At 53.8% G+C, this 14,233-nt stretch overlaps 3 protein-coding genes across 3 annotated transcripts; all 3 read right to left on the reverse strand.

Annotated features, from left to right (window-relative positions):
* Window positions 1–3,746: 3,746 nt before the first annotated feature.
* On the reverse strand, window positions 3,747–4,238 carry PV07_08657 (uncharacterized protein; the record flags this gene model as incomplete). The annotated part of the gene is made up of 1 exon (XM_016395851.1): window positions 3,747–4,238. The coding sequence occupies one exon, from the start codon at window positions 4,236–4,238 to the stop codon at window positions 3,747–3,749; it is 492 nt and encodes a 163-aa protein (XP_016245707.1).
* Window positions 4,239–10,338: 6,100 nt separating this feature from the next.
* PV07_08658 (uncharacterized protein) lies at window positions 10,339–11,039 on the reverse strand (the record flags this gene model as incomplete). The annotated part of the gene is made up of 2 exons (XM_016395852.1): window positions 10,339–10,583; window positions 10,706–11,039. The coding sequence occupies 2 exons, from the start codon at window positions 11,037–11,039 to the stop codon at window positions 10,339–10,341; spliced, it is 579 nt and encodes a 192-aa protein (XP_016245708.1).
* Window positions 11,040–12,440: 1,401 nt separating this feature from the next.
* On the reverse strand, window positions 12,441–13,141 carry PV07_08659 (uncharacterized protein; the record flags this gene model as incomplete). The annotated part of the gene is made up of 2 exons (XM_016395853.1): window positions 12,441–13,074; window positions 13,131–13,141. 2 exons carry the CDS (start codon window positions 13,139–13,141, stop codon window positions 12,441–12,443), a joined length of 645 nt encoding a protein of 214 aa, XP_016245709.1.
* Between the last annotated feature and the right edge of the window lie 1,092 nt (window positions 13,142–14,233).

A 14,233-nucleotide genomic window follows, 5' to 3' on the forward strand; every position in this document is an offset into this window, starting at 1 on the left:
TTCTGGGTATTGGGTCAGCTTTGATAAATGCAACATGGGACCCTGAGTATACCTAAAGGAGGTAAGGAGGCGATAGAGAGGCGACGCAGGGGGTGGCCTCTGCTTAACGGAAGGGCTGGGACGCTTATCTAGGACCGGGAATGGGACCTAGCTCCTTCGCTGTACCCAACCAGATAGGGATAAGGCTGTTCTGGTGCTGGTATAGCTGGCAAAGATAGCTAGCAAAGACGGCCATGTCATTTGGGAGGGAGCAGCATCTGGTCCGCCAGGTGCGTGTTACCCGCCCAGCTTGCGAGTCTAACCCATTCCACACTTCTCCCTCCCAGCATCGACTGCCACGAAAGGCACGGTGCCCAGGGGCTTGGCACTGCACGATATATTTGCTGTTCAGTTCCTTCGTTCCTCCTGGGGCAATCAATCAATTCATTGCCTACGCTTCCGGCTTTTCCTTGTCCGGTTGAGCACTCAATCGGCAAGTGCTCAGCCCTGTGGTGAGGAGGGTTATCATCGTGTTCGTGCTGCAAGAGCCTAAATCAGCGGGTCTGAGGAGCACTTGGCCCAGGTATGTCCTGTCCTGTCCCTACTGCGTCTGTGGCCAAACCAAGACCGACATGATGCCATCGGACTGTCCAAACAAGGAGATTCGAGCCTATCGGTGGTGACGAGGACCATATGGCGAAGGATTACCCATCCCATCATATATCCAAACGAGACTGTCTAAGCAAGAGCATGAGGAGTACTTGGCCCAGGTGTGTGTCCTGTCCCTACATCTGTGGCCAAACCAAGACTGACACGATGCCGTAGGAGTGTCTAAACAACGAGATTCGAGCCTGACGAAGACCATCTAGCTCGAGATTGTCCTCAGTCTCAGCCTCGAAAGACGACTTGTAAGTTCTACACGGTAACGAGGAAGACTATCTGGCATGAGATTGCCCTGAGTCTCGAACGATGACTTAGAACATCAGCACAGCAGCGAGGAAGACCATCTGGCTCGAGATCGTCCTCGAAAGAGGATTACAGCATCTATAATAAGGCCATCTATACAGCAACAAGGAAGGCCATCTATAACGAGATTGTCCTACCTCAGCCTCGAGATTGTCCGCAGCCTCGAAAGACGACTTGTAACATCTGCAACGAGGAAAGGAATCTGCAACGAAGGTCACCTGCAACGAGGCATCATCTGCAACGAGGCAACATCTGCAACGAGACAACATCTACAACGAAGACCATCTGGCCGAGATTGTCCTCAGCCTCCAGAGACGACTTACGACATCTGTACAGCAACGACTTGCAACATCTGCCCCAGCCTCGACTTGCAACATCTGCAACGAAGACCATGCAACGAGACAACATGTGCAAGGAAGACCATCTGGCTCGAGATTGTCCTGCCTCAGCCTCGAACGACGACTTACAACATCTACAACGAGGACGACCATCTGTAACGAGACGACATCTACAACGAAGAAGGCCATCTGGCTCGAGATTGTCCTGAGCCTCGAACGACGACTTGTAACATCTGCACAGCAATGACATACAACATCCACACCGCAGCGAGGAACACCAGCTGGCTCGACATTATCCTGCCTCGAAACAGAACTTGCCGTAACTGCGGACGAAGACCATCTAGCTCGAGATTGTCCTGCCTCAGCCTCGAAAGATGACTTACAACATCTACAACGAGACGCCATCTGCAACGAGGAAGGCCATCTGGCTCGAGATTGTCCTGAGCCTCAAACGATGACTTGCAACATCTGCACAGCAACCAGGAAGGCCATCCAGCCGTCCTCGGTCTCAGCTCCGAGATTATCGTCAGCCACAAGATTGTCGTCAGCCTCGAACGATGACTTGCAACATCTGCAACGAGGAAGACCATCTAAAACGAGATTACACTGCCTCAGCCTCCTCGAGATTGTCCACAGCCTCGACTGCAACAAGGAAGACCATATATGGCTCGATGTCCTGACCCTGGAACGATGACTTACAACATCTACCCCAGCCTCGACTTGCAACATCTGCAGGGTAACGAGGCAACATCTGCAACGAGTAAGGCTATCTGCAACATGGAAGGCTATCTGGCTCGTGTAAGTCTCCCACCATTCTCTCTCAGGACCATTGCTGTCCGTTCTGCTGATGTGCCCTCCAGCTACGAACGATGTCCTATGCCTACCGGCCGCCCATCGTACCTTCAATCGGCCGGTCGTCCTACGAACCATATCAGAGATTGTTTAAACATACAGAACGAACTATAAAAGAGATGGAACCTTAATACATACTTGACCCTGGGGTAAATACACATAACAAACTATGAAAGAGATGGATACTTAATAGATACTTGACCGAATACACAGCATGAACTGTGAAAGAGATGCATACTTGATGGATATTTGACCCTGAGGCATCCTGATATCCACCCAAGCATCGTCCAGACCATACCACTACCACCTTGACAAACGGCTGGACATCAACGAAGACCGGGGATACTCGGTATTGAACCGCTTGTCAACATCCTGACGCCAGAAACTGTGTCGATCTCTCGCCCATACCGTCATTGAACCGTTCTATCTGACATCGGCTGATCTAAGCGGCTCCGATCGTCACCCACGTCCCTACCTGCGCAGCCACGCCCGTCCACCCTCGATCTACCCGCTGCCGCCGATGGGTCGGCCTCTTTTTGTCCTCGTTCCCGCTCGCCGTTGCAGTGGCGGAACGGCAACGTGTCGTTGGTCTAGATCCACGGCATCGCCTCTTTATCGACCACTACAGGCAGAAGCTTCTCTAAGGCTGGCCGTAGGCGAAGGCTTTGCATTATCGATGCCATGCCGGAGTTGTTTACACACCTGGTGCCCGCTGTTACAACACGGGACAGCCGACCTGGAAGGCGACTGCAGACTCAAGCACCTACCTGGCGACTCCATCTACCGCCGCCACCGCAGCATGAATCGACAGAAGACACAGTCATACAAGATCTGCCGCCTCAGATGGGAGTTCTACAGTGAATGCGGCGCTCAATGTATGATGCGGATGGGGAGGGACCTGGGTAAGGACCTCGAAGTGCTTTGGGAGGCCATGGCTCGGTTCAGCCTCGCCACGGTTTACCCAATGCGTCCTCCACCGGTACATGCGACTTGACGACGACGACGACGAGGGCTTCATGTCCGATTGAGCATGATGGGGTCGTGAAGAGAGGTCAACAACACTCGAGGGCAATTGGACGCCGACGCCCAAGTCCACAGAGTTGATTTCCGACACCCACGCCATCAGCCATCAGCCATCAGCCATCACATCGGCTGCAAGACATGCAAGATGCACGGTGCACGAGCACAGACGACATGCACAGGGGGCAGCGTTGGCAGGAACCGATTCTTCGATCGATCGATTTTCTTGGCACTCCAGAGACTAAGGAATCGATTCCTGATCGAACTTGATCGAAACCCTATAATCTGATTGGTTAGGGTAATATTATTGCGTTCCGGATATCCGAATATAGTATAGCTTATTTATCTATACTACTTTAGGATAGATTCTATAATATTCTTAAGCGAGGAAAAGTCTAGTCACGTGTATCCACTTTTTCTCGAGTAGAATACGTACTAACTTAAAATAGTAGCTACCTAAGCCTAAAGAATCGATTCCAGCCAACCCTGTTCCTCCTTGGTTACTGTTCCTGCTACATCCTGCAGGCTCTCCTGCGATCGATTCTGCTGCAGCGACTGCACGCCGACCTCAACGGTTTGGTTTGGTTTGGTTTATTTTTGTTGTTGTTGGCAGCCGAGCGAGACAGCGTTACGGCCAGAACACCGCGCCCATCGACGCCGGCGGCCCCTGGACAGGCCTCTGCGTTCTTGCACGTTGCATGCGGACGGGTTCGATCCCCGTACAATGGCAGCGGCCAACCTTTGAAGCTTGAGGGGAAAGCTGGGTTGGGGGGCCTGTCCCTGAGCTGCTCCACGAATGCGGTCAAGCAGTTGCGGGGACATTGGTCGATTGAAGCTGCGCACCTGGAAGATCAACTCGTGCAGATCGCGTCCACCGCCGGTGCTGTACAGATGCCGCACCTCCAGCGCAACTCGAAATTCATGGCGGCCTTTCTTCAGGTATCCGCGATCCGTAGCATCCAGTAGAGCGTCCATCAAGCATCGTCCCACGCCTGATTTGCGGGATGAAAGCGTAGCGCCCATATGTTGGTGTTTGACGGGTGTATTGTGGGCGTCGAGGGCTCCACCGAGAAAATTGCGCATTATGGTATCCATCACCCTCCTCGGATGGGGTCTCGACAACAAACTGCTGTTGAATCACGCCATTTCGCTGCCGGTGCGGTGTCTGTGCGACGGGAGGGTCATACATGTTCATGCTGGCCCGCTGGGAACGGCTTAACTGAGGAGAGGTGGGCATACTCATTTGCCGGTCGAGGAGATGGGATGGCGTCGTCGAGCTGACGCGGCATTGGAAGCCTGGATGTTTTCGTCGAGCACCGTTTGTTGCCTGACTACCGTTTTGTTGCTTGACTGCCACCCTGCCCACTTTTGATGCTCACATTGTCGGTCTCCTCGCATGATCGAATGAGCTCACTAGTAATGCTGCGGACGAGTACCGTAGAATCAGAATAAGAAAGCTCCCGAATCACATCGTAAAGACCGTATTAGTCGAGAAGGGAACGCCCTTCTTCTGTCGAGTCGCAGATCCTGCCGATGATACGAAGTAGGTTCGGACGGATCGCGGGTTTGCTGTGACCCTAGGTAGCCTTTGGCCCAAGGTATCGAACACTCGCGAGCTTCTCGCCATCGAGGCCGTAAGAGGTGGCGATAGTCGAAGCAACTTCTGAAGAGGCTCTGGAAGGTTGTGTCGGCGATTATGGCAGGTTGATGCAAACTCCGGGCGGAGACAACGGCCTCCACGGGAAACTGATGTCGATTGCTGCTCTAACGGCCATGTGAAGTGGGGTTGTTTGAACTTGGATTGTGTGCATTTCCGCTGAAGCACGTCTTGTCTCCCTGGTGCCTCTTCCTTGCTGCTTCGCCTCCTAGTCAAGCCGTGTTTGATGAATGAGGCTCCCTTCACCACCCCGCCGCCCACCTTTCCGACACCTTTCACGGGTGCACCAATTACCTTCCCGGCTGGCGCGAAGGTACCTGAAAAGGTTGATGTCCCTTGCCGGGCTCGGGTGATGTAGTCGGGTCCTAGCCTGGTTGACAGCCTCCTGTCCTGCTAGATCCCAACGTCTTGTCTCTGGAGTCCTTGTCTCTTGAGTCCTTTGGTCGAAGCTGGTAGCGATGGGCGGCGGGGTATATCGAGAGCGTTCGACATTGACAACGGTCTCAGCCCTCCTTGCGTAACGCCGTGTGTAGCTGGAGTTCGATATGCTTTTCTTGAGGAAGGCCGTATGTAGCTGGAGTTCGATATGCTCTTCTTGAGGAAGGCCGGATGTAGCTGGAGTTCGATATGCTCTTCTTGAGGAAGGCCGTATGTAGCTGGAGTTCGATATGTCGGTATCGGGCTCAGTCCTTTTCTTTCTTCTTTGACTTGTTACTCAAACCGCCACCAGTCTGCGAAGAAGCTGAAACCTGCTTGCGTATCGAAGACGAGAGGGTTGGCCAGAGGACTGATCTTGACAGTAAGTTTGCTGGATTCTTGACCTGGGCGTATGGATCGTTGCTTGCAGCATTGGGCGAGGGTGCTCTTCTGCGAAGAAGCTGAAACCTGCTTGCGTATCCAAAGCGAGGCCCCTGCCATCTTTCTCAGAGGAGGGCGGTGTCGAATCCCCAGCACCACTGGGAAACGACAGAGATGCGGGAGAGGTGAAGTCCTTGGGCTGTTACGCGGTGGACGGGTGAGTGGCAAGCGACTCCATGATTGCAGGGACGTAAGGTTGGTCGCTGCGGCGTAATAGAGCGGTCGCAGCTTCTGTATCCTTTCGATGAGAGAGATCGATGAAGGACGAAAGCAGTTTGGAGAGGATGAAAAACAGATCTGATGCCGGTAACCTCGGTGGCAAGGCGGAGCGTAGGCAATGGATGGATTGATTGCTAGGAGGAACGAATGGACTGAAACAGCCATCTATCCGTTGAGTACCAAGCCCTGGCACAGTGCTTTCCGTGACAATGGTGGTCCTTCCAGATGCCGATTTGGAGCAGCGTTGTCGGAAACTGCGCAGTGGCGCCGCAGGCATATAAGCTGCGCTCCCCCCCCTTTCGCATTGAGTCCCTACAGCCTCTCCGATCTCCCGCAACCTTTCCACCCACTATGCAGCAACGTCTTAGCTCACGATTCATTTCAAAGCACAAGGAAAATGTGAGATAAAGGCCAAAGCCTCCAATAGAGGCTCTTCCTGACGTTAACAGCCTTATAGATACAATCCAATCGGTGGTCACTCCACAATATACCTACATTCTTATAAACACTATCCTTTGGGAGTGGAGCAACAACTTGAAGAACGGTTCCCCACGAATGTCTCTCGTCTCCGGCGCCGATTTGACCCAACTTGGGTCCAGCAAATTTGGGCACACCGGCTCAACAGAAATCTGGGTTGGGTTGGGCCAGCAAGCAAGAACACCGCAATTCCCGAGTCGATCCAGAGGGACATGTCAGAGGCTTTGGCCATGACCTTGACCTACATTTCCACGATTCATCTCAAGCAAATCTCGGCGAACAAAGCACAAGGGAACGGTGAGATAAAGGTCGAAGACTCCAATAGAGGCTCTGCCTGACGTTGACAGCGTTACAGACACAATCCAATCGGTGGTCACCCCACAACATACCTGTATTCTTATTAACACCACAAACAACTTTGGGGTGGGAACAACAACTTGAAAGAACGGTTCCCCACGAATGTTGTCCTGTCTCTTGTCTCTCGTCTCCGGCGCCGATTTGACCCAACCTGGGTCCAGCGAATTTGAGCACACCAGTGGGCCAGCAAGCAAGAACACTGCAATTCCCGAGTCCAGAGGGACATGTCAGAGGAGGTTTGGGTGGGCCTTGGGACATTGTTGAAGAATCAGTAGTCGTTATTGAAGAAGCAGTGGTCGTTGTTGAAGAATCAGTTATAATACAAGTAGAAACTATATTTCCACCCACTATACAACATCGTCTCAGTTCCCCCTTTCCACCATTGTACAACATCGTCTCAGTTCACGATTCATCTCGGCGAATAGAGCACGAGAGAAAGGTAAGAACTGTCGATAGATACCGTTGTCGGGCGGGAACGCAAACGGTGTAACGGACGTTGGTATTGCTGGCTGGGACGGCAGCCCAGCTCCTGCTCCATAGCTGAATGCCAGGAAGGGAAACGGTGCAACTGACGTCGGTGCTGCTGGCTGGGACGGCAACCCGACTCCCAGCCCTGCGCAGGCCTTCTGGCTGGGGCTAAAGAGACTGGGGAGAGTCCGCTTGAGGGTGGCAGGCAAGATGCTGCTGGGTGTGCTTGGTATAGTCTGGTGGTTTCATCAAACTGCTGACGGATGCCAGCCGCGACCGTGCAGGAAGAGGGTGACGGATGGCCAGAGAGCCAATCTGCTTTTCGGAGTGTTTGGTTGCGGAGTTCAGATTGACGGCCTTCCAGGTGTCCCATGTCGACATTGTAGACGGGTTTCTTCTTCTGGTAGCCATCCAGTTTCTCGCTCTTGAATTTAGCTCTTGAATTTCTAGCAAGTAGCACGATCTCGCTTGAACAATGTCTCGTCCATCTCAGATGTCAATGTTTCACAAAGGCGAGCGAGCGAGCGAGCGACGGCACAGACTGCATTGTGCCAGACTGCGCTACGTTGCACTGACTGCGCTGGACTGCCCTCGAGTGTGTTTGATGGCCGAACTGTTGGGCTTTGAACGGTCTTCAAGCGCTTCGCACTGCATTCCTCGTCCTTGTCGTCCCTTCCATCCCTATCCTCGTCCGCGCGCTGAACATCCTTCACAAAATCCTTTCTTGCTTGAAGATGTTTCCTCCTCGTCAAATGGAAGTCCAAGTTGGCAGACGCATTCTTCTTGGTCGATCATTGGAGTCTTCGCAGTGGATGTCGAACCAAAGATGGTTGTGATTGCTGGCCGCAGGGTTGTGGTCTGGGAATTCGTAAAGGAGGAGACTCTGGAACTCTGTCTTCGTGTCTGCGTCTGTAGCTGCGGCGACGAGATCGAAGTCGTGCGTTGCTGATTTTGACGGGGAATCCGATGTTATACGAGCTGGTGGTTCCAGCCGGTGGTGTTGCACTTGGTTCTCTCCCCCAGCTATCTTACTTTCCCCAGCTCAACGCCCTCAAGGATCGCCATGACCACCCGAGGCTGAAAGGGGTTCTGGAATGGCCGCGAACCTCCAATCATGCTGTAGACACAGACACCGTATGCCCAAATGTCAGCCGCTGGGCGATACAATGGCACGCTCCACCAAGACATCAGCTTTGATGTATTCCGCAATTCGCAGGATCTCGGGACGGGAGCGACAGCCAACGCGGCTTTAAGAACATGGATGGCATGCCTCGGGGCGATCTTGTTCCCGGTCTCACACCCGGGTTCATCGCTCAAGGTGGAGGCGGAGGAGGAGGTCCTTATAAATGCCCAATTGTGTTGCTTATTGGTTATGCCCGCTGGTGCTGATGGCAATCGTAGTCCATTCCTCCTATGACATCAGCCTCCCCCACGTTTCGCCAGGGCATCATGAGCCCTCAAGCACCACATGGTGTTTGACACGTTATCTCGGCCGGTCAAAGCCTTCACTCGCGATATGCAGGAATCTGGAAAGCCAGTTCGGCTCAAACTTCGCCCAAGTGTGCCTGGAGTTTTGCTAAAGTAGAGGCTTTGAACCAATTAATGGCTCAATAGGCAATGCCCCTTCCTGGATGCCATTAATATCCCATATGTACCCCGAAAGTCCCTCGCCGTCCGAGTGGCGGCGGCTTCAAGAGGCTGTCTCGAGGCTTGAGGGGATTGAGCAGATGACCTACTCGCAGACCGGTCTCTAAGGTAGCGGAACATAATTTTCAGATCAGGCTCTCTCTCCCAGTATTGGCGGGGCCTTGGAAAGCAATACCCGTTTGCTTTCAGCCTTATGTACATTCCTTTGCAAAGACAGTTGGATTGTTAGAAGGTAACGGAATGGGTTCCTCGCATTGGCTCCAAGACAACTTCCGACACGTCATACATCAGACCCATCAGAGAGCAGCAAACAAAAAGAGCAAGCAATGAAGGCAATTCCCATTGAGAGTGGGCCCGTTGCATGCTATTGAATGCATGTCGCTGGTTTCCATCACAATAATAGTCGCCATATTCCATTATCCCAGAGATGGAAGGTTTATGATCGAACACGAGCGAGTGCACTCGAGTATCTGCGCGGGTCGCCTTCCGGGTTCTTCTGAGCCACGACGAACTGTGCAGGAGCCGGCACTGGCGGGTACACAGAATGAATGGATGCCTGTACGGAATTGATGCTGGTACATGCGAACGGCCTCACCGTGGTTAATGCCCGTCAAGATGGTATTGGCCGGCCAGTCATCCGCAATGGCCAAGAAGAGGCTTCAAGTCTCGAAGGAGATCAAGCAGGAGGAACACAACCTCGAAGGCATTGCCTTGGAAATGGCACGGTCAGCGAACAGAGTGCTAGTTGTGCTCGAAACCTTCTGTTCCCCCCCCCGTTACCGTTCATGCGGCGCCCTGCAGGCTCTCCTGCGATACACGAAGGGGTCAACTAGTCGGGGTCAACTGGTCGGGGGTCAACTGGCTCGGAACGTAATCGCTGGCACAGAAAAGTCTGCTGCAGCGACTCCACGCCGACCTCCAGCGTTTGGTTTGGTTTGTTGATGTTGTTGTTCTTGTTGGCAACCGAGCGAGACAGCGTTACGACCAGAACATCGCACCCATCGACGCTGACGACCCCTGGACAGGCCTCTGTGCGTTCTTGCACGTTGCATGCGAACGAATTCGATCCCCATACAATAGCAGCGACCAACCTTCGAATCTAGGGGGAGGAAAGCTGGATGGGGGGCCCCCGAAGCGAGACTCGGGTTTCCAGAGGACAGGGATGTGAAACAGGTGGGAAAAGAAGACCCTATGCAGAGCTTTGGCAGCGGGAGAGGTTGGCCGTGATGGGATACCGTATTTGGAAACGGGTGAATCAACGCTCCCAAAACCCGAGAAAGCCGACCGGCCAGGACGAAGATGCAAGGCTCTCCGTGGTCCATCAACTTGTTTTCCGCAGAAACAAGACGGGGGGTGTCTTATCCGCTGGAACGGCGGTGCCAGGAGAGGATTGGGCGGTGGGCAGGTGTCCATGCTGGCTCAGAATCTCGACGTATTCTGCTGCTTGCCTGGCAGATCCCAGATCGCGGGCGGAGGGGACAGTTGCGTATCTCGTGACAATTAACACAGGTATTTGACCCTGCCGACCACGGCGCGGACTGGAGCAGGGCCAAAGACGAGATCTGCCTTTGGGTTGAAGTCGTCGGCGTTCTTGCGTCGGCGGATATTGTCGAGGGCCTTTTCCTCCTCCCTGCATATCAGTCTCGCAACGTGCAGGATGGTCGCCCCCGCAACGTTGTAGTCCTCGGTGGCGTCATCGAGCTCTGTGAGTGCATGCTGCAAACTGACGGCTGGGGAAAGAGATCCTAACGTTTCGGTCCGTCAGGCCTTTAGTCAAGTTCATGGCATATCCCGCGAGCCCCAATGCCGGACCGGAAAAGGATAGGTTTCGCAAGAAAGCTGACATGATAGTGAGGTTGGCGATCACCGAGTCGAGCTATGCGGGATCCACGAGCCAGGTGTTTCGCGAATGTGTCGTTCGCATCTCCGTGGCATATTCTTCTCTGGGCCGGTTGCTTCGCCCACGATGCCGTGGCGAGAGGTGGCTGGATCGTCGACCTGCTCCCTCTCCTGTGAGATGCTGTGCCGTGATCAAAGCCTCGAGCCGTGTCCCACGGTGCACGAGGCTCTGCCATACCGGACGTCCAGAGAGACGTGCTCTTGCTGCCGCGAGACTCCCAAAAGAGAACTACGGGCGTCGACACCGGCATTGCGAGCAGGCCGACCTTCTGAAGCGCATACAGCATCTTCTTCGCTGCCATGCTGGGCCGGCCAGCGTATACCGGGAGGATGGGCGAGATGGCATTGCCGCTTTCAAAGAATAGACGATTGCCTTGTCGTCTCCAAACAGGGCTATGTTCAGCCAGCCATGGTCCATTCGAAAGTGATCTGGGTTAGCGCCAATCGCGCACCCGGATACATGGCATTTCCGGATGGGGGTGGAAATTGGCGCCTCTCCCAGTGTGTCGCTGCAACAGGTCATCCTCAACAGCCAGCGCGAATTTGAATCCACGGCCCGGAAGCATTGATGCAATGGTATAACCTAAGCGGCCCAGAACACGTCTCAATTCACTCCAGCGGCTTCTGGCTCAGGAGCATGGGAGGGATTGGAATGCGTGGCCCATAGCTTTTTCCTGCGTTCTAGATCTTCTGGACTAGGAAATCCGCTTGTCATCCGTGGTGACGTATTTGAGACCGTCTCGTATGCAAATGTAGCACAACTCCTCCCGAGTTCCATGCGAATATGGCAGCCTTTTCCTCAACATCGAGGCCGACCACGTGGAAATGAGTCTCGGCTTGGTTCCCCCCCTCCCTTACACGCGAGTGGCCTCATGTCATTGTTGACTTCAATATGCTTGCTGAGCTCTCTGCTTATAGCTCTGTCGCTTTCGAGGTTGAATCAAATGCAAAGTTCTTGTCTGTTGCGCAGCAAGGCTCCGTGTGCCGATTTCTTGTCCAACCTGGACGCACCAAGCCGATCGAGCGCCCGTATAATTGATCAGAAGGTGTGGTCTCTGTGACGGGCGAGAAGAGGGTTATTGGACACGAAGAGCCGGCGTTAGCACCATACATGACAGACATAGCTATTGCTCGTGTACCGAAAGGGAAAGGGCCGTCAGGTGGACACCCCACCTCTCGATTCACAGTTTGATCTCCGGAGGACAGGCAAATTCGATGGGTAGGTAGCTTGGGAGCCGAGTGACTTGTCGCCGCTGGCTGGACGATGACATTTGTGGATGAGGACGGCGTGGTACATGGATTCCACGGAAGCCGGCAACATTTTCCAGGCCCGTCGTTCTGGCACGAAATCACATCCCGTACCGGTCCATACGAACAAGCTCCATATCCGTCCCATCGAGCTTGCTCTTCCTTCTCCTGCCCGTACGGCAGAGGGCCCCGCGTAACGGGCCACGATACAGAGACCGAGATGGACGTGGGACATCATCGTGGATGACCGAGGACGTTCGGGACAACCTCTGCAGATGATTACGTTCGAGTTGTGGATGTCGACGAATCGACTGAACTTTTGACTGTTATTTCTGGTCCGAAAGCTCCTTTTTCTTGACATATACGCCATCCTTAATCCGGCGAGCGAGCCAGAGCCGTGTATGTGGTGCACATGAACCAGCAAGAGTAGAACAGGAGCTTCGTGCACGTATGCCTCAGCCCACACCGACTAGGGAGCAGTCTAAGGAATCCCCGGTCCGGAGAAAGGAGGTCACCGTCAGATCTAAGAGATGCTCTGGCTCAAGATATGGTGAAACTGTTAACCACCGAGCGGATTCCGGGTCGATTTCGACGTCTGTTTGGCTCGAATGATGCTCGACAGCAATTTCAGCAGGGGCCCCGTGAATCTTGGCCGGGGCACGGGAACCATGCACGCTCATATTACTCTTCCCATTCGTCTGCGGCTGTTGTCCAGGCTGGGTGGCTGCCATTTGGAACTGAACTGCGAATGCTTTTGAACGAAAGAACAACGATATCGTGGTAGACGTAGCAGGATAGGAGGAGGTCTGTCGGCCTGGAGTGTGGATAGATCTTGACCCCGGAAGGACCGTTGTGTAGGCAAGGAGAAGGGAGATTTTGGCCTTTGGATGCGTCTGTCGGGTCTCGTGCGGCTTCAGGCGCTCCCACGCAAAAGTGAGGTAGTCGAATGCGGCTTCGACTCTCTTCCAACCATTTTCCTGCTCCCAACGGTCAAAGTCGCTCGGCTTCAGCGTGGCTAGGGGTTGGGGGAGTGCGTGGGACTGGTTCATATCGGCGACCAGAAGCTGTAGCATGGCCTGACGGTCGGCACTAACAGACGAAGGTAAGCTTGTGGGCTCGTGGGCCAGGAAAGAGGGTTGGCTCACCTCGATTCCATGTCGAATTCGTGAGATATGCACTGGAGCACCGGCTAGATGTTCAGGTTTGGGCGATTTGCAAGTGTACAATGCACAACGGGTGTAAACGGCCTCCAAGTTTTCCTGACGAAAGGCCAAATGGCTGCTGTGGCATTCTCACAACCACGGATGGAATGCACGGGCCACAACGACATGGCGAGAATCCAACAAAGCAACACAAAGTAAAACACTGCATCGACTGCGCTGTGACGGCTCTGGTACTGACGTTGTTCACCCCGACACTATTCACATCATGTCCCGCGGGGCAGACAAAGTGTCCGGGGTCAAAGACAAAGAAAGGTGTCGGGGTGTGCCCCGTATGTGAACTAGTTGCGGTGGACAGACTGCGCTGGACTGCGATACACATTGGGCGAGTGAGTGAATCAGTCTGCGTCGAGAACAAAGACACGTCCAGGTGAATGCTGAGTCCCAGAGTGAGTGCTTGGTGAAAAAAAGTTCGAATTCCAGGAGTGCCTTTCTTACCCTCTACCTTTTTGCCCTCTACCTTCTCCCTCTACCTTCTCCTTCTACCCTCTCCTTCTACCCTCTACCTTCTACCTCTACCCTCTACCTTCTTACCGACCACCATAGTACTTCGGTACTATATATATAAACAATTCGCCTCTTAGCAGGCAAAGGTGTGTCTTATCCTGCCCCTCCTGCATCTATGCCCAAGCTAAGACTGACATGATGCCGTAGGACTGTCCGAACAAGGAGATCCGAGCCTGTCGCAACTGTGGTGACGAGGACCACATGGCGAAGGATTGTCCGACTCGTGAGAAGAGAACCTACCGTAACTGCGGCGACGAAGACCACCTGGCTCGAGACTGTCCTCAGCCTCGAAAGATGACATGCAATATCTGCAACGAGGAAGGTCATCTGGGGCGCGTAAGTCTCCATTCTCTCTCAGCTGTCCGTTCCGCTGATGTGGCCCTCCAGGAATGTCCCAAGAAAGGTGAAGCTGGTCCTCCCCGTCCTCCGCACGACTGGTCTCAGGCTGTCTGCAATGAGGAAGGTCATCTGGCTCGCGTAAGTCTCCATTCTCCAGGACGCCAGCAGTCCGTTCCGCTGAT

The sequence above is a fragment of the Cladophialophora immunda genome (genome assembly GCF_000835495.1).
Source record: "Cladophialophora immunda strain CBS 83496 unplaced genomic scaffold supercont1.5, whole genome shotgun sequence".
NCBI classification, from domain to species: domain Eukaryota; kingdom Fungi; phylum Ascomycota; class Eurotiomycetes; order Chaetothyriales; family Herpotrichiellaceae; genus Cladophialophora; species Cladophialophora immunda.